Source organism: Mustela nigripes, chromosome 12, assembly GCF_022355385.1.
Source record: "Mustela nigripes isolate SB6536 chromosome 12, MUSNIG.SB6536, whole genome shotgun sequence".
NCBI lineage: Eukaryota > Metazoa > Chordata > Mammalia > Carnivora > Mustelidae > Mustela > Mustela nigripes.
This window is the reverse complement of record NC_081568.1, coordinates 252,130-277,046: the sequence shown is the minus strand read 5'-3', so window position 1 is coordinate 277,046 and position 24,917 is coordinate 252,130. Positions and strand designations below refer to the sequence as shown.

General features: G+C 56.1%; 1 protein-coding gene across 2 annotated transcripts; it reads right to left on the bottom strand.

Annotated features, from left to right (window-relative positions):
• Nucleotides 1-2,210: 2,210 nt before the first annotated feature.
• EXOC3 (exocyst complex component 3) lies at nucleotides 2,211-24,267 on the bottom strand. 2 transcript variants are annotated; one of them, XM_059416794.1, is made up of 13 exons: nucleotides 24,201-24,267; nucleotides 22,519-22,709; nucleotides 20,749-20,968; nucleotides 14,698-15,379; nucleotides 12,643-12,760; nucleotides 11,716-11,841; nucleotides 10,504-10,604; nucleotides 8,842-8,952; nucleotides 8,596-8,746; nucleotides 7,123-7,245; nucleotides 5,327-5,488; nucleotides 4,845-4,972; nucleotides 3,602-4,060 (listed from the first exon to the last, which is right to left on the bottom strand). In XM_059416794.1, exons 2-13 carry the CDS (start codon nucleotides 22,660-22,662, stop codon nucleotides 3,889-3,891), a joined length of 2,238 nt encoding a protein of 745 aa, XP_059272777.1. In that variant the 5' UTR covers nucleotides 22,663-22,709; nucleotides 24,201-24,267; the 3' UTR covers nucleotides 3,602-3,888. The 2 variants fall into 2 exon arrangements, with proteins under 2 accessions (XP_059272778.1, XP_059272777.1); XM_059416795.1 differs by lacking the exons at nucleotides 5,327-5,488; nucleotides 24,201-24,267 and having other exon boundaries at nucleotides 2,211-4,060.
• Nucleotides 24,268-24,917: the final 650 nt, after the last annotated feature.

Below are 24,917 nucleotides of genomic sequence, written 5' to 3'. Positions count from 1 at the left end.
CGACCGCGAGCCCGGCGCCGGGCCGGAGCGCCGCGGACTCCCGGGCGCGCATGCGCGGTCGGCGGCGGCGCGCCGCGTGCACAGCCGTCGCTCCTTCCAGCGGCCCCGCGCGCGCCGCCGCCCCGCGCTGCTGAAGCTCGCGTCCCTGCAGCCCTCGTGCCACGCGCCGCCGCACGCGCTGGAGCAGGAGGAGACGCCGCTGTGACGCCCTGGCCCTGCGGTCTCCCCGGCCGGGGTCGAGGTGCGGGATTGGAATCCGTCCCGGGGGACCGCGCGTGCCACCGGGCCGGACCCTCGGAGTTCCCGGGAGCCACCTGCAGAGAGGCCCCTGCGGGCGACGGAGGGGACCGTGGCAGAGCCTCTTCCGGCTGCCGCGCGGTCCGGGCCCGTGCCTTTGCCCGGACACTCGGCCGAGGGTCCTACTGGGCGCCTGCCCCGGTTTTGAACCCAGCCGGCCCTTGCGTGTTACTGTCAGCCCTGACTTAGCCTCAGGAAGGGCCCTGGGTCCCCAGAAGTGGGCTCCGTGTTCCAGGTCCGCGCTCCCCTCGGCACTGCCAGGGACACGGAGACTGGACGCCCGCCCAGGATTCCTGGCTCTCACCCCCCGCGAGGCAGGAGCCCAGGTTCCAGGAGCGATCTGCAGGCCGAGGGGCGGGCGCTGTGTGCCGTCCTAACGTACACTTACCGGTTCTCTGAACTACCTGTCACCTTAGGGACACCTTAGGTACCACTGCAGACACGCGTTTGTTTGTCCTTTTGTGTTGTAACTCCCAGAGCTCAGCACGGGCCTGGCTCCGGCCCAGGCATCCGTGTGGCAGCCTCTGGCCTTCCGTGTCCCACCTGCTGCCAGGAGATGGCCAGGGCCGTCGGAAGGTTGCACCGGCCACGTGGGCAGGTCTACACAGCTCCAGCTGAATGCGGGGGCCTTCACATAGCGAGCAGCTTACTGGGGCCAGGGCCAGGTGGGGCGGGGACCTGCTGTTTCATGGAGAACCAAGGGACTTGGAGCAGAGCTCAGACCTTCACAGGACCTCTGGGCCTACCCTGAGAATGCTGTAACATAGACCCCTTCTCAACCCCTCCAGGGACATGGCCTTGGGCAGAGCTGCACCCTCTGCCCCCACCCCCGATCCTCTGGAGGGAGACCACTGTCTGGCTGACCTGTGCGGGGAGCAGATGAGGGTGCGGTGAGGTGGCTGCCACACTGATCCAGGAGAGGCCCTCATCCGTCCTCACCTGTTGCTCAGACAGGGTTTTGTGGGAGGAAGAGGTAGTAAGGATCAGAGGGATGAGGGCCTTCAGACGGACACTCCTGGAAGCTCTTCTAAAGAAGCCCAGCTCAGCCCTGCTCAGGAGAGTGTGCTGCCCTGTGACCGAGTTCTGTTGATGCAAAATTCCCAGCCATCACGGGCGAGGCCTGATAGCACTCCAGTGTTTTCATAGTGCACACGGAGACCCTGGCGAGAAAGTGTGCGATCTGCTCTTCATACCTTTGCTGTTGAGAAATACAAGGGACAGTCACTGGGGCATCTGCTCAGCAGCCCAAAGCTCTTGACCCCGAGAGCAGGTCTGCCCATCGCCTAAGTCACACAGGTGGGCAGGGGGGCGGGCTCCATAGTTCTTCCCCACACTGTGCAACCATTCTGCCCCACTCCGTGAGCACAGAATCCAGCCATTATTGCGGCCACAAAACCTGCCGGTTAGTGACCCGACAGACTGCCCCCAGGCCAGCCTGGTCACCAAGCCACAGCATCCAAGCACACCTCCAGGAAGGTGCCCACTGCAGCCAGGTCAGACAAGGGTCCACAGCCCAGCTGGTCCGGCATCTTGCTGCCTTAACCACTCACCTGGATCGCTGGATGGACCCGGACCCCACGCCCTGCTGCAGAGCTAGAGGCTGAGCCGGGGCACGTCCTTCAACCCCAGAGAGAATAAACCGGCGGGTCTTGAGGCTCAGCTCTCAGCTGGTGTTTTCTGTCCTGGATGGGCCCAGGGCCGAGTGCAGCCCTACAGGAGCTGCGGTTCCCGGTGGGAAAGCTCCCAGCAGAGCCCCACGTGCCAGTGCTCATGAGAGAGCTCTGGTGTTTCCTCCGTGGACAGTCTTACACAGGCTCGTGCTGTGGATACACTTCATAAATGAGAATCCTAGCTATTCCTGTCCTTGTAAAACAGAATGTAAACAAAGTCTCATGAATGTATTTCCTTAGGAAAACTGTTGTAAAACTTTTTATTATAAAAGAATTCCTATTTATTTAATACTGAATTTTGGCCTACTTTCTGGCGGACTGTAAAGAACACAAAGATAGGAGCTGCTGTCTTTCACGTCTGTGTTTTCTTGAGAACGACTTGGTCACAGTGCTTATATACCGTGTACGAGTCCAGTCATCTTCTGTCACGAAAGGAGATTTAAAGAATTTCATTGGAACTTGAAATGCTAACCTAGGAGTGGTGTAAATTGCATATGTTAATTTTGTGAATGTAATCTTCGTCAAATTTTGTGTAACTGTGATCACAGAACAATGTGCCTTACATCGTTGGGCATGCTGGGCAGGGGCCCCGCCGCAGACCCTGTCACACCCGCATGATCACGTCTATTAAAGATGTTTTAAGGTGGAGCGCCTGGGTGGCTCAGCGGGTTAAAGCCTCTGCCTTCAGCTCAGGTCGTGGTTCCAGGGTCCTGGGATCGAGCCCCACGTCTGACTCTGCTCAGCGGGTACCCTGCTTCCCCCTCTCTCTCTGCCTGCCTCTCTACCTACTTGTGATCTCTGTCTGTCAAATAAACAAATACAAAAATCTTAAAAAAAAAAAAAAAAAAGATGCTTCAGGGCACTTTGGGTGGTAACCGTGAGCAGTCACATCAGGAGAATGTAAGACGTAGCTTGTTGTAGGCGAACCGTGCTCGGGCTCTAAAGTTAACATCGACGGCTGTGTGCGCACGCATGTGACCGAGGCAGCCCCTTCGGGTGGTGCAGGGAGATCGTGGGGACACGGCTGCTGGTGCATCCTGGGGTCTGAGACCTGGTTCTTCCCAGGCACAGACAGGCGGGCACCTGTGCTCACTCGCTTACTCAGACTCATCACTGCACACAGCAAACAGGTGCCCAGAAAGGGCAGAGCAGCACCACCCGGCCAGAGTGGGGGGAGGAGGCAGCCGAGACACCGAAGGGGGTGGGGCGCAGCGCTGAAATGAGATGCACAAGGGCAGTCTGAAGGTTGAGATGAGACTGACGGGGGAAGCAGGACTGCATCTGCCCCCAATGTCCAGGTGAATCCTGTCCCCCCGAGGTGGATCCCACCTCCAGGTGAATCCTGTCCCCTCCGACCGAGATGGATCCCACTCCCAGCAGAATCTCATCCCCCTGAGGTGAACCCCCCCGAGGTGAATCTGGTCCACCCAGGATGGATCCTGCCCTCCAAGATCCTTGGGTTCTTGTGTCACAGGCACATTTCTTTCTTAGGGCACAAGCCCGCGGGGTGGGACGGGGCGGAGGCGGGGAGAGAGCCCCAAGCCGACTGCCTGCCGGGGCACCTCTGGCCTCCACTGCGGCAGGCCGCTCACCACACCCCCTCCAAGAACACCTTCACGTCCAGGACCCCTCAGTCCCCGCGGGAGGTCAGACTCTTTACTGAGCAGCAGAGTTTGTGTTTACACTGTGTGGAAATGAAGACCCAGGGGTCAAGAGGGACCGGCACCACAGGGCCCCTCACACCGGAACATGCCTCACAAGGGACGTTACAAAGCACGAGGAAGCCAGAAGTACCACAGCCACCAGAGTACTTGTTCTTTAAGGCGCCGTGAGTGCGGCAGCGGGAGATGCAGGCCCAGGGGTCCCGGGCATCTCTCGGCTTTCTGGTGGCCACACATCTCCAGGGCCGGGGCCTGGCAGGCTACTTGAGGAGCTTTGCCACGTTCAGACTGGGAACCATGATCTCCTTGAAGATGGGCACATAGTTCGGGTTGGCCTGTGTGGGGCCTTGCTCCAGCGTCTCGATGATGGTCTGCTTCAGGTCCCGGCTCGTATCCCCTCGCATGGCCAGGAGTGCGCCGATGTGCTCGTCCCTGCGGGTGCGGGGAACACGGGCACGTCGGGGGTGCGCTTCCCGCCGCTCGCCCCCCACATCCAACTCCATCTGCCCCCCGCACTCCCCCCTGCCTGGCCGGGCCAACACGGAGGCCCCAGAGCAGGGTCAGAGCAGGGTCGACAGCTGTGGACGTGCGGCGCAGGCCCCACGTCAGGACGGGAGAGAGACCAGAGTTCTCCCCTCACCGTGCCCCTTCCCTTCAACCCACAATCACGAAGTCTCGTAAGCTGCTCTCTTAACTCTCTAACAGACCACCTGACTAGAGTGAGAGACGCTGGTGAGCCCAGGAACACCACTCCGTCCTGCTTCAAGCAAACCCACAGCGCTGACAGAAAGTCGCTGGGTGAGACAGGAAGGTGGGGGGGGGGGCGTGGTCGCATGTGACAGGCACCTGCGCTCCCCTCCCTGAATCCACGAGCACAAGATGAGCTTCCAGAAACCACTCTGCTCTGCCACCTTCCCCCAGTGCAGAGTGTGGTGACGTCCCACCTACACTCAGGCCACCTGTGCTCTGACACCTGGGAGGTGTGTGACCAGTGGGCTCCAGGTCCAGTAGCAGGGCTAGGGGATGTAGAGGCACACAGATGTGCCCACTCTGCTCCTGGCTATCGTCCACACAGCTTGTCCTCCCAGGAACTGGGCCCCCCAACGGCGCTCACACCTGACGGTCAGGCCTCTCCATCTTGTCAGTGACCCTAGGAATGAGCTTACTGCTCTGTTCCACAATTTCTAGCTGAAACAGACGGCTCATGGGCTCTTACCTAATGTCTGGATATTTGCTGACCAGTGTGGAAACTTCCAGGTAGAGCAGTGATGGGTCTGTCAGCTTAATAACTTCCGCGATGGCCACGATGGTGTCACAGTGCCCGTCTGCATCCTCACCAAAGCCCTGGAAGATAATGTGTGTGCAGCTGCCGAGCGCCATGAGGAGACACAAGCCAAGTGTCCGTGGAACTCTGTGGCCCAGGTGACCACTGAAGGCCCACAGGGGAGCTGTCGCGTGTGCCCTCAGCAGGGACGCTGCAGGCAGGGGGCCGGCAGCCCAAGAGGTGAGACCAGTCCGGCTAGCACCACTCCCATGGGCTCGCGGTAACGCCCTAGAAGCCATCCCAGCCACAAGGTCCAACAGACCTTCCCCTGCTCACAAGGGGGACCGACTGGTCATCTGGTCCCTCACAGGACTGGCCCGGACCAGCGGGCCTCAACATCCCCGCTGGGGACACAGAACCAGAGCGGCACTCACGGCGGCCAGCTTCCGGAACAGGAGGCGGAGCTGCGCGGCCTCCCGGACCATCCTCTCGGCGCCCTCCTTGCGCTCCTCGGCGCTGCGGAAGGAGATGCGCTTCTGCATGACGGCCCGCAGGTACTCCAGCACCACGCGCCGCTGCGCCTCCGCGGTCATCCTCTGCCGGCACACGGGGGGTCAGCCAGGCAGCCCCGGGGCTCCTGCTCAGATGCCCACGCCCCTCCCACTGAGACCCCCCCAGGCTCCCCAGAGACCCCTCCCAAGCATCCCACTGAGGCCCCCACCCCCTGCTGAGACACCCCCAGGCACCTCAGTGAGACTCCCTCCCCTTCCTAAGGATCCCCACCCAGGCTCCCTGCTGAGACACCCCCCAGCCCCTGCTGAGGCTCCCCCAGGCACTCCCCAGAGACCCCCACCCCTTGCTAAGGATCCCCCAGGCTCCCACTGAGACAACCCCCCAGATTAAACCCCTGAGACCCCCTCGGGGCTCCCCGCTGAGACACCCCACCCCACCAGGTGCCCGCTGAGACCCAGGCTGGCCAGGCAGCCGTGCAGGACACCCACCCTCCTGCCCGTCGACAGATGCCAGGACCTGAAAGAGCACATACGTGCATTCACTCAAGTACGTGGTGAAAGGAAATTCGTGCCCAGTCGCGCCAGCAGATGAGCCCTCCAGAGAAGCCGCCCCCGGAGGGCAGCACACACCCTTGGGCTCCTCAGGCACCAACTACTAAATCAACATACCAAATGTTGAAATAAATAGTGGACCTAAAAGCCAGGCAAGCAACGACAGAGCAGCACCTGACCTTCTGACCAGCCAGAGGCTTCTGCACAGAGCAGGTGAGGGAACCAGTCAGGGCTCCAGGCAGCGGGTCTCCTGACAAGCATCACTCTTACTGGCAGAGTCCTAAGAATTTCCTTTAAACTGAGCACTCAGACAAGGGTGACGCTGGGTCCCAGTCACCACAGGAGGACAAAAACACATGAAAGTGTGAGAACCAGAAATGAAAACAGTGTCACCGCTCGGTCGACACAAGCATCTACACAGAAATCCGAAAGGGTCCTGAGACGGAACCCAGAAACAATCAGAAGTTTTACAAAACGTATGAACACAAGGTCGGTATATCCAAACCATTTCCTATGAGCCAGGAAAAAACATATGGAAAGCCCGACTTTTGAAATCCCATCACTCAATACGGCAACAGCAGCAAACACTGCCTGAGACCCTGAGAATCCACGAGAGAGGCAGGCCCAGGCCCTGCAGGAGGAAACGGGCTAGCTCGGGGATACCCCTGAGGACATGGAACGGGGCTGGGGCACACGGGGGCTCTCCACGTCTGGGGCAGGGCTCCTGGGTTCTCCAGGGCCCGGCCACACAGACACGAGCCCTGGGGCCTCCACTGGAGTGGGAAAGCTGGCAGCCGGCTTGTGCCCTGGACGGGGATCCTGCAGAGGGAGCTGCCGCTTAGCCCCGATCCACAGCTGCTGCCCCCTTCTCCCTTCCAGGGCTTTTGGGGCTGCTGAGGAGGTCCGTATCACGAGCACGGCCGGTGTCTGTAGCCGTGTGTCAAGGAGGGTTTGGTGGGGTGTCAGGAGGCAGGAAGGTTAAATGAACAGAAGCACCATCGCCTCCACCCGGCCTGTCTCCAGACATGACGTCTGTGCCTCAGGTTCATGAAACCACCCGTGAACGTGCATTCACAGAACCAAGCGGACACGGAGCTCCACACAAGACGGCAGGTTGGCTCCGGCCTGTAGGTGAGCTCACCGTGTCACTGTGTCCACACTCTTACCTTTTTGTACGGCTTTTTAATTTTGGCAAAATCACTGAAATAATCTTCCACAGTAACACAAATAATGTCCACGGCATTGGAGCCTAACAGCCACTTCCTTGTCATCAGCTCACTGAGATGTTGCTGAAAAGAGCACAGAAAATGTCACCTAGACACTGGCCCCGAGTCACACGTATCCAGAGGAAGGTGCTGTAGAGCCTCAGTGATGTTCTGTGACAGAAATACACACGTAAAAACCCTACTGCCATGGGATCTGCAAACACATCCCGTAACCATGTAAGACACTGGCTACACGACTTCGGGGACGTGGAGATCTGTCCATACACAGGCTGCCTCTACTGTTCACGTATGTCATATGGCTATTCTGCACTTACCCGTTCCCAATGGACATTTAAAACTGCTCACATTTTGCAGTTACAAAGAACAGTGCAATGAACCTGTGCTTTTCTGCAGGTGAAACCCCGAAAGCAGAACTGTTCAGCCAACAAGTGTGCAAACTAAACCCCGGAAACTTTCCACAGGGCCCTCTAAAAGCTACAGCACTGGTCCTGCAGAGAACACATGAGAGCACGCCCTCTCCCGTGCCTACAGAGCTACCTGCCAGCCCGCAAAGCCACAGAGAACACTCGGTTTGAGTGTGCGTATCTCTGAAGACTGGAAAGACCGGGCATTTTGTTTTCACATTTTGGACATCCGTAACACCTTTTCTGTGAAAGGGTTTACTTGTGTCCTTTATCTCATTTTTTGTTACAGTTTTTTTTTAATTTGGAAATAATTTCAAATGTATCCGTTTCATCTAATCCATTTAGATTATAATCCATAATCATCTATCCATGTACTAAACCATTTTCGAGAAAGCATGCGACATCACAAAATGATCCCACCAATCGCCCCAGAAGATCCTCGCCAGGTCCTTCCTTCCCAGGAGGACCCAAGATGATCAGAATTTTATTTTTTAAACATACTCTGGTTTCTGCCCATACATCAATGTAACGCCTGCATCTTTGAAATAATCCCTCCCTGTTCTTGGTGCCTCTGACATGATGCTAACTAAGTGCATTCTGTCAGCGACTCCGTGTCGTACTTTTATGCAAAGCTGAGACTGGTCCACGTGGTGGGTGTGCAAACTTGGAAGAATTCTCGATTTGGTTCTGGTATCAAGAATTTGCTAAAGAGCATAGTCCGTCTTCCTTCTACGTACTTGTTTCCATTTTATAATCCGCTGAGATCAGTCTCTTTATTATCTAATGGTATTCTGTCCAACTATACACCGGAAGGACCTCTACTCTGCACCTGCATCATACGAGGCCTACCTCACAGAAAAGCAAAGGCCCTTTCATAGGGAGAAGGGTGAACCGGAATGTCGGCTCCATCTGGGTCACAGGGTGTGGTCACAGGGTGGGTCACAGACCCACGCTGGACGGAAACATGATTTTCAGCCTGGAAACAAAGCAGCGAAGAACCGGCTCCCACCTCCAGGTCCAGGAAGACCTCCTCCAGCAGGCTGCTGCAGCCTTCCTGTGCAATGGTGTCCAGAATCCCATCCATGCTGGGCTGGGTCAGAGACACACCCTCTTCCGTTTCACTTCTCAAGTACTTCCTTTTCAAACTGACGATGGATTCTCTGTAAGGAAACAGGCAAGGCTCAATGAAGCAACTCAGAACACTTCCCTTCTGCCCTTTCATTCTGGGGTCGCCCTGTGCCCCACAGTCACTTACTTAAAGGTCTGGCAGTTGTTGATGACGGCGATCATATACTGGACGTAGCAGTGCGGGTGCTGCCGGTCCCGGAGGTGCTCCTCTTTATACGACTGGGCCTCCTCTTTGTATCTGGGAACACACAGCCCCCAGCAGAACCACTGGTAAGGGGGGGCCTGCGGGGTGTGCCAGACTTCACAAGGAAATCACACCTGATGAAGACATCTGGCTTCGTTAACATCTGACCAGGTAAGTCTTGAAAAATAAAATAAATTTTTGGACGATCTGTATACTAATGAAAAATCAGGGAAGCTGATCATTTTAAATGGATTACTAAAAATATACTTTGTGTCAGGCTCTGAAATATGATTTAGTATTCTGAGTATACAAGTATTTGTGAGGGGAAAATTATTATTTTATCTAACACACAATTTGCCTAGAAATTCATACTATAGTGTTGGGAGCATTATTAAATATTAGATAAGATGTCACTTTCTGAAACTTTCCCTGAAAAAGTCAAATTAAGACATTACTCAAAATAAATAACTTCCATTTGAGGTCAAGAAAACAAGCAACTGAGATCACTACGTATTTTATTTCTGAAATTGTTAGGCTCACACACCAGAACACAACACTACAACACAATGTACGTATGTTTAAAAGACCTTATAAAAGGAGCAAAGTTGGCAATTAAAAAGAAATATTTATCCCACCTTTCTGTCTAACGTGTGGTTCAGGTAAGCAAACTTCTGAGGCTGATGAGGAAAATTTCCTCTTTCTGCTAACAAAACTGGGGCCATGACCCTCAGGGGCACGGCTGATGGGGACTCTCAGTCTGCAGGGCAGGACAGGCGGACCCCACACCGCAGTGTGCCACAATGCAGAGCGTACCCCACCTACACCGGGTTCTTACGAAACAGCAAGAAAATAAAGAGGAATCTCACAAGCCTTTAGACCCAACATGTGGCTCCCAAGGCCGGCAGTCAGGGCCGGATAAGGTGCTGGGCCCTCGGACATAACCTGCACGTGTCCACAGGCCAGTGGCTCACAGAGTGGCTCTCCCCGAGACCAGGGAGCCCAGACCGGCTCCTAGCTCAGTCTCCACACACCACTAGAAGGAGGCACGTCTGAAACCACTGGGGAAACCCAAATACAAACTTGGTGTGAGCTGGCCCTCAGCCAGAATGAGGGTACACAGGACGAAATGCCAAAATGGGACTTGCTTTAAAATGCTTGGGGGAGAGGGGCTTTACAGGGGCAGCTTTTGAAGGTGGACGATGGGTCAAGTTTTTTTTACACCAGTCTTTCTGCTTCTGTACAGGTTTGAAAATCCTCCCGAGCAAATCAAAAAGAGGAGTCCTGGAGACACAGTCCCCAGCCCCGTTGAGGGGGGGGGCGGCGACTCCCAGTGACGGGACTGGAGCTGCCACCTGACGGGAGTCCCTCCCAGGCCCCGGGCCGTGCAGACAAGTGAAAGGAAGCATTGGAGGAGAATCAGGCCCCCGTGGGCTCTCAAGAAAACAGCGTCATCTGTTCCAAAGGCTTGTTTCAAAATAACAAAGGTCACGACAACAAATCCAGGCCTAAAATACTTTTTAATATCAGGCATATTAGGATCAAAATTCTGCTTTTAAGTTTTAAAACCATACACTTTCTAAATGAGCGCACTGGCAAAATACATACCTACTCAGGAAAGAGTTCATTTGCTGAAGACACAAAACAAGTACCTTTGTTTTCAAATCTTCACTTATCTGAGCAGCAACTTGAAGATTCTGTTCGAACATCTAAAAATTGGGAGAGTTTATGAATTCTAATATAAACTCACAAGGGTGCAATTTCCCATTATATAAACCCCTATCTGCCAACTGGTAGCTCTAGTCTAAAATCAGGGGTGGGGGGAAACCACTCAAAAAACAGCAAGTCAGTTAAATGAACAACTTTCTCATCAGATGAAAAAACAACAAGTGAATCACTTCCTAATCACCTGCAGACGGGCTGATCTCCACACGGAGGGAAACACGTGTTCTCAGTGAGCTGAGGAGGAGATGGGGGCCTAAGGGGGTCGGGTGCAGCTGGGGTCCCATGGGTGCCAGGAGCTGGGCTGCGACTTGGGACGTGAATTCCTTACGAAGACAGGGAGCGTACACCCTGGAGCTGGGGAGAGCTACACGTGGAGAGGCGGAGAGGGCAGGGAGGCCAGGCTCACCCCAGGCCTGCGGGGCACACAGTCTGTCTGACACCAGTTTCCAAAATAAAGGGGACGGGGAGATCCCTGTGCAGCTTGCGGTGTCACCGGAGACAGACGCCCACAGTGTCACTGCGCCCGGCTGGCATCCAAGCACGTGTCAGCGACGTGGTCCCACACAAGGGTCAGAACGCGACTCAGCCCTCCTCCTGCCAGAACCCTTCCTCCGGGAGGAAACACCGAGGCCAGAAGAAAAGGACCGTAGGGAAGCCGGAGGACGCCAGCAGGTGCTGGGCACCCAAAAGCAAAGGAACCAGAAGGAGACGGCGCAATTATGGTCATAACGTAAAGGACACTTCCCCAAACCCACGGGGTCGTACTCAGTCAGGTGGCATTTTGGAAGATGAATTTCAGCCATTTTCAACATCAGAGAACATCAAAGCAGCAAACTCCAATCTGAGCATCATGTGCAAGTAACACGCAGTTCGGTTCCAGCGCAAACTCAAATGCTTCAGGAAAACTAGAGTAACTCCGGGCAAAACCGTTTGGACGGGTGACCCTTGGCGCCTTCTGCTCCGGAGAAAGAGGGGCCTGAGGCACCCGGAAGGGGTCCCTCTGTCTTTAGGGAGGGAGGCACTTTACGTGCACTTGTCGAGCCCACAGACCCCAGGGGCGGCCCGGCAGGGGACCTCAGCGCACGGCGGCGGTACCTGGAAGACGATGGCGGGGAGCGTCGTCTGGTAGTACCCGTCCTGGTCGGCCTCAGGCTCCGTCTCTTTCACCCAGTCCTTCTTGTCTGTTTCTAGTGCTTTCCGCAGCCAGGCAATGATGTTTGACTACAGAAATTTGGCATCACAGAAAAAGGAAGAACAGAACATGCCCCCTAAGACAACACACATGGACTTTCCTCAGCCACGCAGCGGCAAAAACCAAACTCAGGGCCCTGGGAGTCACTATTCCCAAACAAGGGGACACCAGAGAAGCCGCTCCACCAGCCACCTCTGTGCCAAGCGCTGCCTCCACCAGCCACCGTCTGGACAAGCACCACGGCGGCAGGCCAGGCCAGGCCGGTCAGCTGTACACGGAAGCACGAGGCGGACGTGCGCCCAGCAGGCTTGTCCCCAAAAGACCACACACCAGCACCGCCACGTTGGGAGCGCGGCCCCTTCCCTGCTTCCCTGCGGGGGGGCTCAGCGTCTCAGTCGGGATGCTGTCAGCCGCTCGGGCTCCCCTCGGCCAGGGAGGCAGGCCCTGACCCTCCCATGCTCCTCACAGACCACCTGGGGTCACGGGTGTTGGGGGGTGCACCCGGGCCCCACCTGCCCCCTCCCACTCCGAGGCTCAGCTCTGAGGCCGGCCGGCACCACCGCCCATCCGGCTCCCGGGGGCCATGAGGCTCACTGCTCCAGCCAGAGGGCGCTTCTGTTCCGTGGGACACACGCTCAGTCTCCACCCGGGGCCGGAAAACCCGCCGCCCTCCTCACCTCCCTGGAAGACGCGACGTCCCCGAACCAGCCCACGCACCCTTCGGAGGCCAACACCAAGACAGGTCGCTCCCGCCTCCCTCCGCCCGCGGCCTCCGAGCGGGACTGGGTCCACCACGAGGCCTGGCTCGGAGGTGCGCCCGCTCTACTCACCGTGAGGGTTGACATGTAGGTGTTGAGCAGCTCAGAGACCACGTCTGCAGAGAGCAAAGGCTCCAGGGTGCTGACGTCCACTTCCGGGGCCAGCTCCGCGTTCCCCATCATCTCTGCACTGCGGCAAAGCCGGGTGTGAGAAAGAAGAGTTAGCGGGGAGACAGTGCGCTCAGCTAAGTGTCGCTCTTTCTTCCGACACGCAAGTGCCCGAGCGTCCTCGAGACCGTGTCGGGGCGGGGGGCAGGCCCTGGGCGCGCGCTGCGCCGGGAGTGGTCCCACGAGGCCCCCCTGTCCCTGGCCTCAGCCCGCGGCCCCCCGGCACTCAGGAAAGCAAGCCCGCGAGCGGAGACGTGTGTGCCTGACGCCCAGCCCCGGGGAGGGCCCGGCTGGCGAAGCGGAGGTGCTGGGCGGGCAGGTCCCGTCACCCACGGAATGACAAGCACGCACAGGGCCGCTGAGGCCAGCGGTGCCGCTCCCTGCGCTTCCTGACGACAGACGCTCGGCAGGGAGGACCAGCGCGGTCGGACAAGCGGGTGTGAGGAGGCAGGGACGGGGACGGGATTTCAGAGGAGTCCCCGTTAGGCGCCCGTTCTCATCCTCGTGCGGTCGGGTTCTCAGACGTCCAGAAAAAGTCACACGCCCTGTGCCGCGTTCCCGCAGTACACGTTCACAGGCAAACGCGGAGCCCGAGCACAAGCACCGGCAGAGACACGAGCTCCTCCCTAGCGAAAGGCACTTGGGGAAACCCTGCAAGTGTCCAGAGACGGTTCGCTCCGCCGCGACGTCACCCAAGAGCCTCGCTGCAGTGAGAAACGTTTCTAGCGTGAAAGCAGCTCCGTTTTTCCCACCGAAGTCCAAATGCCGAGAAGGCGGCCGTACGCAGCTGCGCACACACGAAAACGCACGAAGGCAAGACACACACTGCACAGGAGCCAGTGCCCAGTCTGGCAGCTGAGCAGCGAGGGTGCAGGGCCCGGATTCTACTGCCCTCGCGGGCCGGCCGCGTCCATACTGGGCACGGGACCCCCGCGCCTCAGTCTCCTCACGCACAACATGAAGAAGACCCTCACGGTACTTTCCTCGTGGGGTGACGAGACTTCAAGGCCTGAACAGGGAAGGCCACGGGCTGGGGAGGATGGTGATGGCCCCGGACCTGTGGGCTGGGAGAGGGCAGCGCCCGGGGGACAGTACCCATGCCTGGCACAACGAAGCCGCAGACACACCAGAGTGACCACCGTCATCATGGGTGACAGAGCGTCTCTCCTATGTTTTTACATGAAGACGTAAGCATTCTCTCCTACAGCCGGTTACCAATATTCACACAAAACATCCGAACCCTTACTGATAAGCAGAAGGGTTAACAAGTTTCTGCACATGAGCAAAAAGACAGGCTAAAAATAATTACAGCACAGAATTTTATATTGCTCTCGATTCACAAAACCCAGCAAAATCCAAAAACGTATCTTCCCCTCAGCTAGCTAATCTTAAAGAACGTCAGCATACTGCACCGCGGCCACAGTTCCCAACCCTGCGTCAGACGAGTACAAGCACCAAACGGCTCATGTCCCTTTTGCAAAGGGACAAAACCTTAAGGCTGAAACACAGAAAGAACGGATTTTCCCAGGGTACTGGTGAGAAGGAACCAAGCTGGGAGGCACTGGCAGCCAAGAGGACGGAGCTGGTGCCTCCCGTGACCCGTGCTGGTTCTGGGACCTCCTGAGCCCACGTGTCCTCACCGGTCTGCCGGGTGGAACCAGACGCTCGGGAGGCCACCGTGAGGCGGGAGGGGCCTAGTGCACAGTGGGCACTCAGTGTCACAGAACAGCCCGATGCCGAGCTGCTCACTAGGGACGGGAAGTCAAGAGCAGAAGCACCACCCAAACACAGGAGCGTTCACACAGCCAGAGGCTGGGCCCTGGCCTCAAGGCTAAGCACGCACACGGACCCGAGGGGAGACGTTCATCAGCAGAAAACGAAGTCTGAGGGAGCTGAGCACATGCAGCAAAGCAACTCAACTGTATGCAAAAGAAAATACAAGAGTGACTTCGGAGTTACCTCGTGTAGGTGTTTAGGACCCACGTCAACAGGCTCACGATCTCATTGGCTTCCAGGTCTTCGGCCGCGAGCTCCTGCATCCGCGTGCTCAGGGCCTGGTGGTACATGCTCAGGAGGTTTCTGAAGATCTCGTAATGGGGAGGGAAGCACTGAACCATCAGGTTTTTGGCAACAATGAGGTCATCCAGGACGTACTTCCTTATGATTTCCAGGTGGCGGACGAGCCACATCTTGTCGGACTCCCTGGTGTCTGCCTGTGTGCCCTCAATTCTAGTAGTCACGGTTCTGTCCAAGATCGCAAACATTTTCTCCTTCCAATTCTTGGGCCTCCCGGGAGGAACAAAACTAGTTTGTTTCTTTCGGTCAAGTATGCGCCTGTCGATTTTTTCTTCCCTTTCGATAATTCTAACAACCGAGACCAACAAGGTGGGGTCACGGCGAACGGTAACCAGTGACCTCTGCAGCACCATCCACAGCTGCTTGGCCAGCTCGTCCGAGAGCCCCTGCGTGCTTCCGAAGTAGCTGTGGATGAGGGTCATGTCCCGAGTATTCCCACTGTCCATGCGGTACTGCTCGTACATCAGCCCGTCCCGGGAGCACTCCAGGTCCATCAGCTTCCGGTGCGCCTGGAGAAGCGCCCCTTGTTCTATGAGGTCCTGGGTCTCCCGCACAATTTCGGGCACTAGGGAAAAAGGCACAAGATGAAAGTGTGAAAAACCACAAAAACGGCCGTGGAGGAGCCTGGGACGATGGCAGAGGAGGGAGCGCCAGGAATCGGTCTCCGCACCCAGACGGCAACGGCGCTGGCAGAATCTGAGTAACTATTTTGGAAGTGCTGGGTCTGAGGAAGGCTGGCACCTTCCAGCAGATGGCCTGGCAGTAAACTGTGGTTCATTTGGTCCACCCCAGCTCTTAGCACAGGAGCACGTTCCCAGCCCCAGCCCAGCCTGACACGCATTCCCAAAGCGGCTTGCACGGAGCTTCAGGGAACCAGGCTGAGCAAAGAGGACCACGTCCTCCAAAACCCGGGATCTGTGCTCCAGCTGCTGGTCGCTGCCTCCACTCAGGGAGAGGCACACACAGTGGTGGAACACAGTTACTGCACTCAGGCCACCACTGCTGCCAACCCCTTGCCCTGGAGTCAGGTGACTTCCGGATGATTTGAAGAGCTGGTGCCCCCTTTCCCCTCCATTTTTCCTCCCTTCCCCTTCCAGACATTCAGGACTACGACATTCACGCACAATCTCGTGTGGGAGAGTTAAAAAGCTCGAAGAGGTTTGGCTCAGAAAAGACCTGGGAAGACCTTCAGTTTACCTCTTAGTCTGACCCTCAGCACAGAGACAGCCTACCGAACAACAAACAGCAATCAGCAGACCCTGCAGAAGAGGAGAATCTGATTTTCAGAGTTACTATGTTACTGGATTCACGTGTCCAACATTCAACAACAAAAATCACAAGACATAAAAAGACACAGAAAGGTATGAGAGTCAAGGGGAAAAGATAACCATCCCTGAGAGACACTAGGCGGTCCATCTGTTGGATGAAGACGTCACTTTTATTTAAACATTTTGTTTACTTATTTGTCAGAAAGAGAGAGACAGAGAGTGCGTGCGCATAAGTGGGCACAAGCAGGGGAGCAGCAGAGGGAGAAGTGAGTTCCTACTGAGCAAGGAGCCTGACACGGGGCTCGATCCGAGGACCCTGGGATGACAACGCGAACCACAGGCAGCCGCTTCACAGGCTCCCTCTACTGGATGAAGACTTTAAAACAAGTCTTAGATGTGCTCCAGGGACTAAAGGAAGACGTGGGAAGTCCAGAAAATGACACAGAACAAAATGCAAACATCAACGAAGACAGGGAAACCTGAAAAGAAACCAAAAAGAATTCTGGAGGTAAAAACTACAGCAACTGAAACAGAAAACCTACGTCAGGGATTCAAAGGCAAACCCGACAGAAGAAAGAATCAGCAAAGACGAGGTAACAAAATTACTGCGTAGGAAGGACAGAACGAACAAAGACCGAAGGCGAGCAGACAGGCCTACAGGACCCTGGGGCACCGCGCACACTCTGACATCCCCGAAGATGATGAGAGAGGTAAGAAGACAGAGAAATTATCTGAATATGATCAAACTTACTTAACTTGATGAAAGACAGGAATATAAACATCTAAAAGCTCAATAAACTCCAAGGAGAAAAAACTCGGAGACCAAGAACAAGACACATTACAAACAAATTGCTGAAAACCAAAGACAGAACCTGGAAAGCGGTGAGGGGCAAGCAGCTGGTGGCCTATGAGGGAGCCTCAGTAAGACAACAAGCAGCTTTTCCATCAGGAACTTCGGAGGCCCAAGGACAGTGGCTAAGACTGTTGAAGTCTGAAAGAAAACTACAGTCACCCCAGAGCCCCGTACCTGGCAAAACTGGCCTTCAAAAGTGAAGGACACAAAGACACTTCCAGACAGGGCTGAGCGCTCGCGGCCCTGGAGAACTGCCTCAGCGAGTCCGGTGGCTGCAAGGGTGCCGGGTGGTAATGCAGAGTGCTACGGGGGAATAAAGATCGCAGTAAAGGGAGATACAGGGCAGCCACGTAAGCTCGTGTTATGGTAACTTCGGTTTGTGACTTTACTTTTTGTCCTACGTAATTGAAAAGACTAATACATTTAGGGAAAAAAAATTCTTTGTCCAAAGCTAGTATTGCTGTAACTGGTTTATAATTCTGCATGGTGTTTTCCACATAATTTGAAAGACTAACGAATAATAAACAACTCTTCTATGTTTTTGGATAACGTATAAGGATGTAATTTTGTGACATCAGTAACTGAAAGGGTGAGACAACATTGTGTAGGAGCAGAGTTTTTGTCTGTTACTGAAGTTAAGCTAGCATAAATTCAAGAGTATTTTTAACTTTAGAGGTTAAATGTAATCCACACAGTAACTGCAAAGAAAACAGATTCTGAATACATAAAAAAGGAATGAGAAAGGAATTAAACATTTCACCACACACACACAAAAAATCAACTAAACACAAAAGAAAACAGAAATAGCAGGAAATGAGGATCAAAGATTGTAAGTCACAGAAATCAAATAGCAAAATGCAGAAATGTGTCAGCCATTTTCAGTAATTGCTTCAAATGTAAATGGATTAACTTCCCAGTTAAAAAACAGAGACTGGTAGAATGGATCAAAACACAAGATCCAGCCATCTGCTATCTGTAAGAGGCTCGCCCGTGATGCAAAGACACAAACCGGCTGACATGAAAGGTGGGAGAAGGCAGGCCAGGCGAGCAGGGACCAAAATAGAGCAGGTGGCCCCACTGATGCCGCACAAGACGGACTTGAAATCAGCAAGTTTACAAGAGACAAAGAAGACAAAGACTCTACTGGAAAACAGGCAGTTCCACGTCTCTCTTGGTGACGGACGGGACAACCACCAGGAGATGAATAAGGACACACAGGACCTGAACGACACAATCAACCAGCTCCATCGAACAGACACACGCCCAACAGCCACACACGTCCTTCTGCCCAGCAGCCACACACATGTCCTTCCCCTAAGCAGCCACACACGTGTCCTTCTGCCCAGCAGCCACACACGTCCTTCCCGAGAGCATATTTTCCAGGACAGACCTTATGTAAAATCACAAATTCAACCTCCATACATTTTAAGAGATAGAAATTATACAATGTATCTTTTCCAGCCAGGATGGGATGAAGTTGAAAATCCGTAACAGATGAAAAATTCACGAATTAGTAGAGATTAACTAACACAATCACTGGCTCAAAGAAATCACAGGAGAAATTAGAAAATATGGAAACAAAAATAGAACCCAACAAACTGGAACTTGCAGGCTCTAACAGAGCAATGTTTAAGGACAAGTGCATAGCCAGCAACACTTATGCTAAAAAAAAAGAGAGAGAGAGAACTATCACATCAACAACCTGACTTTATAAATTCAGGGAACCAGAAAAAGAAGAATAAGCTGAACCCAAAGCTACCAGCAGGAAGGAAATAACAAAGAGCAGAGCAGAAAGAAACGGAATAGAGAACGGGAAAACCAACAAAATCACGAGGCAATTCTTTGAAAAGACCAATGATTAACAAATCTTTAGCTCAGGAACTTAAAGGAAAAAATAAAAGAGAAGACTCAAATACTAAAACTGGAAATGAAAGCAGGGGCGTTACTGCCGGTTCTACAGAAACAGAAAGGCTCCGAGAGTACTACAGACGACAGTACAACAACCAACCAGATGACCCAGACACCCAGGCAAAAACCTAGAGACTAACTTGGGAAGAAACAGAAAATCTAAACAGACCCTCAACTGGTCAGGGGAGAGGAAACGGGGAGCCATCATTCAATGGCGCAGCGTTTGGTGGTGGTCTCTCAGTGTCACTTGCACGTCACTGACACACAGCACCGCACAGTCTGTTTTACGCTGGTAGCGGATGGTGGTGACAGCTGCACAATGTGGAAGTACCTAACACCAGAGAACTATACACTCAAAAACAATCAAGATGGTAAGTTTTATATTAAGTGCATCTCATGTTAAAACAAAGTGGGGAAAAAGGCTGGGTACTGGGTACAGTCCTACCAAATGACCGGCAATGAGAAACGTCTAAAGGGGCTCAAACCAGCACATCTTCCCGATAAAGTAGACTGCTAACCAAAATGTGTATATAACGTAGCCTCAGTTGCTCTTCAAGGGAAGAAAATTGTTTTCAACTCCTGTGGATGAACTCCTTCCAGGAAAGTAATTTTTTGGTCATTGAGCATTAGTTTCACAAGACCGGAAGGAAATGTTACCAGTCAACAGGAAATCATAAGGAGGAAAATTAACAAGCAAGGTGCTGGCTCACAGTCATGAAGGACATTCGGGCTTGGGGACTACATTCCAATTCCGGGCAGCCAACAGTCACCAAGACGAAGGCTTCCTTAACACCCACTGTAGAGTCGGCAATGCCGAGGTATTCGTGGGGGCAGGATGGGAGAAGCAACTTAGAACGTGGCCTTAAGTCTCAGACCCCGGGGAGATGAGCAAGGGGGCCAGGTACTCAACAGTGCCGCCACCAGACAAGAGCATGAGAGGAGTCCGAGGAGCAGGAGCTGAACAGGACACAAATTACCAAGGTACGATGCGGCGGGAGCAGGGCCATGATGTGGCTGTACGTGGTGTGAAGAGCTGCAGCAGATTACGCTCCGGGTCGACCAAAGTTTAGAGAAGAACAGAAAAAATTCACTGAGACCAGAGACGGAATAAAGGAAGGGAAGGGGTCAGACCGCCTCAAGGTCTCTTGCGGGGATGCTGGCAACCCTGACAGAGGAGAGGGGATGAGGATGGGGTGGTACGGGCTCGGGACAGTGCTGAGCAGACATGGAGCCCCACCCACGTGACAAATGACACTGTTCCCAGATAGGCTGCAGAGCCTCTCACTGGCGAGGTACAGGGACATGGCTCTGAAAGGGCCACCCCATACCTCCTGTCCCTACGCCACCCCAACCAGCCCCAAGGCCTCCACCAGACCCTGCCCAGTGCGGACCGAGGCCGCAGAATGTGTCCCTTCTTTGCTCTCCCCACCTCTGCGCATGGGCACACTCTCCTCCTCTTAGGAAATGCCATTTGCTGGCATCACCTCTCCAGCTGGGAACTGCCCCCCCCCAACCCGTCCTGTCTTCCGGGACACTTTTCTCTGTCACCTATCGGAGTCCCATCTGGTCTCCTGACCTGACAGCCACCCTGCAGCCCAGGGAATGAAGCTCACAAGTGCTTATGCTGTTAACCCACTTCAGTGTCTCCGTCCAAACAGAGCTACTCGTCTCTGCTTGTTCAACTGGCCCCTTCCGCCCTTTCTGCAAACAGGAAGTCAGCCACACAGGTGGGACTCAAACTCACGGTCCACCCCAAGGAAGGGCTGTGAATACACAGCACAAAAACTGGGCCCAGCTCTGCACCACCCGTAGGCAAGGAACAGTGAGTCAAGGCAAAGAGAAGAGACAGCACTCTGGCCCTGACGCCCCAGGCACCCGCCATCCCCAGCTGTCCCCACCGGCCACCTGAGAAGATGTTCTTGAGGTTTTCCACAGCCGCGGCGAGCTGGCTGTGCCGCACGACAGCATCCTTCACGTCCTTGAGGCTCTCGATGGTGTTGATGCTCTGCCTCCAGTCCTTGCTGACGTCGGCCAGGGACTGCTGGACGTCTTTGACATCGTTCAGCGCGTTGTGCAGCTGGCTCAGGCCCGTACGCACACCGTCCAACTGGGACTGGATGGCAGCCTGGGGGACACATCCAGGGGTGAGGGAAGGGGGTCAGCGGAGCCAGGACAGCCACAGACAAATCTTCTTCCGAAAGTTCAAGGTCACAGGAGACAAATTTCAATAGCGGAGAACAGCCAATACTCAGAAAAAAGAGAATAAGATTCAGCAAGGACTTAACCGAGTCACAAAATAGCTTTTCTTTTTTTTCAGTGTTGCCTGAGAACACGTCCCAAACTCCTCAACCAGGCCCTCAGCCTGAAGGTTCTGGATACTTCGATGGGACTGCCTCAGCTCGCGGGCCTGCCCCAGGAGGACGCCACATGTGGTCTCCCCGGGCCTCCCTCTGGTCCCAGGGCTGCCCCAGGCCTCCACAGCTCCCTCGGGCCTCACCCAAGACTCTGAGGACTCGCTCATCAGCTCTGAGGTATAGGGCCTCCTGCCCCTCAGCCGGGACCAGACTCAGCTCTAGGATGGCTGGCCCACTGCGGAGAGCAGCTTCGTCTGGGATCCAGACTCACTCCACCGGCACGCCAAGATGCCCGCAGCTAGTGGCCAAAAGGGAGGGGACGTGAAGAAGGGGCAGCCAGTGGAGGGGAGGGAAGGCCAGGTGGCACGACCAAAGCCAGGAACACATTCGACCCAGGAACCCTAAGTCGCACGTAGAGATCGCTAACGATGATGGTAACAAACCACACAAGGTTTCTAGACCACAGGGATGATTATCAGTTAATCCCCTAAGTTTCCGGAACAGACTGAAATGCTGACTAAAAATGCAGCAGGCCCAAGCTAAAGAGAAATTTTACTAAAACTTCTTTAGTAAAACCAGTGTTTTAAGTAAGTCCCACTGGTCTCTGGATCCTCCGTGTGGCACAAACAAGTGGCCCTCATCCCGTCTCCCGAAGCCTGCCACCACCCAGACGCTGACACCGTGTCAGGGGCCACGTGCGTGTGAATATGAACCTTCCTCAGAGGCTCGTGAACCCCCAAGGCCGCTCTGCTGCCTGTTCATCATGGCAGACCGCAGTCTTAACATCGGTGTAACTACACGGAATAGAAGTAGTTTTTTAAAAAACTCACTTCCCAACACCAATGAGATTGAAAACCAAACCAATCATAAGGTACCTTGAAAAAGAGTGATTTTCTTTCTTGCCCCTCTCACAGCGTTAATCACCGTGCCTCTCTCCCCCCGCCCCCCTCGGGCCAGACAGCCACAGTGTGTGCTGGAAAGTTCTAAACAAAAGGCTCTACGGTGGCACCCTGCAGAAGACTTCAGAAATAAGGGTAGCTGCTCGTCTTCTAGTACTGCTTAAAATTTAAATGGGCACTTCTGTGTGCTTCAGAGGTTGCTCCAACACTCGCCCCATCTGCTCTAGGAATCTGCTGCTGGGTGACACGCTTTTGGAAGGAATGTGTCAAACAAAGACGGTCTGGTCCGCCTCTTTGCAGACCACCACAAAGGCTCACTGAGCCAAACTATGACGGTGACGTTACGCAGCCACCCCGCACTCGAGGCAGATGGATCCGGCCTGACGGAGTGGACGGACGCCTGTGGCCCCGTGGTCTCGTACCTTCAGTCTGGCCTCCACCGAGGCCTTTTTCCGGGCCTCTCTTCTCCGGTACTGCTCTACTTTGTCCAGCTGGTCCGGGCGCTGGAGCATCCCCGCAACCCTCTGGACAGCTGTGGCTACAGCCTCCCGGTCTGTCTCCTTCATGGTTAAAAAGCAGCTGGGATCTCAGCGCGAGTCATACTAGAGGCACCCTGTGTGAACAGGGAGAGAGGGAGCAGCAGGGGAAGATGTGTTAGGAAGGTAGACAGGTAGGCACGAAACCCCTTCCCCCTAAAAGTCTCTGCGGTTCACAATGGAGCTACAAGGAGAACACGGGAGATCCTGATCCGGTAAATCGGAGCGCTGAACCAGGAGGATGAGCGCCTCGGTAACAGGCACGAGCTTTCAGGACTCAGATACAAAGGTAGGTAAAGCAGAAGCACCTCCAGTTAAAAACGATGAACAGAAGGTGTCTGTGTGGAGACACGGACCCGCACCCTATCCGATGTCAGTCTCCCAGGTCCTTCTCTCGCCCAGGCACAGCCCACTTCTGGAGCCCTCATGGCCCCCTTTGGCCACACTGGTGGGGCAGCTGTGCCAGGAGGCCTCCGCGAGGACACAGAGGCAAAGGGCCAGCACACCTCAACGGGCCTCACCACCGGGCATCTGAGCAGCTCCGCCGGTTAAGCCCCTGACTCTGATTTCCGCTTGGGTTGTGATCTCAGGGTCCTGCGGGGCTGGGGGCTCTGCCCTCAGCATGGAGTCCGCTTGAGATTCGCTCTCTCCCGCTCCCCCACCCTGGCTGCTTGCACGCGCGTTTGCTCGCTCTCGCTCTCTCCAATAAATCTTTGAAAGCTTTTTAAAAATACTAAAAACCCCAGAACTGTCTGTAATGTCCGAAATTCCACTTTGTACATTTAACAACCCTAACAGACAAAGAGGAGGGGCCAAAGGGATCCGCTCAGGCGCGACAAGTGGGCGGACAGACGCCCGCGCGCCACAGCACACCTCCCTCCCAGCTGCAGTGCCCCGGTGCGGGCGCCCGACCGGGCATCCGGGAGCGCCCGGCAATGGGAGGGTTCGGTGGACGTGTCCCCTGAGCTCAGTGCACTGCCCCCACGCACGGCCTCCGCACCCAGCTTCTCCGATGGTGGAGACCGCGCTCTCCCCGAGCTCCCGCACGCCCTCGGCAGAGCCCCGGCCTCCACGGACGCTTCCACGAGCCCGGGCCAGCGCCTGTCCCCGCGGGGCACGCCTTCCCTCTGCCCCTCCCCGCACGCTCCCGCCCCCCCCGCCCCCGCCCCGCCCCGCGCGCCCCCGCCCCGCACGCTCCCGCCCCGCACGCTCCCGCCCCGCACGCTCCCGCCCCGCTCGCTCCCGCCCCGCCCCGACGCGCCGCGCGTCCCGCCGCCGCCCCAGCGAGCTGCCCCCGCAGCTGTGCAGCCGGCGAGGCTCTCGCAGTCCGCGGCCCCGTCCCCCAGGCGCGACCTCCGGGCGCTCCCCGCGGGAGGACTCTCAGCGGGAGGACGGGGAGGCCTCCGCCCCGCCTTCGGGGCCGCGCGCACCCCGGCCGCGTCCGCGGAGAGCGCGCCCCGGTGCTGCCCACCGCCCGGGGCCGCGCGCACCGCCCCCGATCCGCGCACGTCCGCGACCGCCCCCGCACCGCACACCCCGCACACCGCCCTCCGCCGCCACACGCTCACCGGCCGCCGCCGCCCGCCGGAGCCCGGCCGGAAGTGAGCTGCCCGCGGGCACTTCCGCTTCCGCCGCGCGCCGGAAAGGCGGGGCCTGAGCTGCCGGACCGTCAGGGGGCGGGCCTGGACGGGGTCCCCGCGGGGCTCCAGGGGGACGTGCGTCGGGGCGGGTCCCTGCACCCGCGACGGCCCCAGGGGGTGGCGTGATGCTGGGTGGGGAGGGGCCGGCCTGTCCCTTCCCGCCCTCTCCTCTCAGTGTCCCCAGGCTGGCCGCCTCCTGGGCTCCTTGTCCGGCCTCACCGTCCCTCGGGCGTCTTCCCCACGCGTCCTCCGTCACCCTCTGGCCGCCTCCTGGGTGGGTCCTGCCTCTCCCTCCCTCCGCCTCACTTGGTGTGTCCGCGGGGTCTGCACGGCTGACCTTCGGCTTTTCAGCTCCCACTGCCCTTCCTGCGGCAGCACCTTGTCCTCTGGGCTGCAGCCGCGGCTCCTCCCGAGACCAGGGACTGGCGCCGGGCGGACACTGAGTAGATTCTGAACACGGGGGGTAACGGGTGGTGATCGGGCACGTCTGACCGTCGAGGGCAACACCGCCGCGCTCCTGGGCAGCTGGGCAGTGAGTGGCTGTTCCACCCTGGGGTCAGGCCCTGCACTTGTCAGGTCAGCGCTGTCCTGAGTCCAGACAGAAGCCCCCGGGAACGACCGCAGCTGACGCCGGCCCGGCCGGGG

What these genes read in the sequence shown, in the direction of transcription:
- EXOC3 (XM_059416794.1), bottom strand. Translation starts at nt 22,662, where the DNA reads ATGAAGGAGACAGACCGGGAGGCTGTAGCCACAGCTGTCCAGAGGGTT. An exon ending in CGGTGGAGGCCAGACTGAAG is followed by an intron (nt 20,969 to 22,518) that starts GTACGAGACCAC and finishes TGTGTCCCCCAG; the next exon opens with GCTGCCATCCAGTCCCAGTT. An exon ending in CCTACATGTCAACCCTCACG is followed by an intron (nt 11,842 to 12,642) that starts GTGAGTAGAGCG and finishes AAATTTCTGTAG; the next exon opens with TCAAACATCATTGCCTGGCT.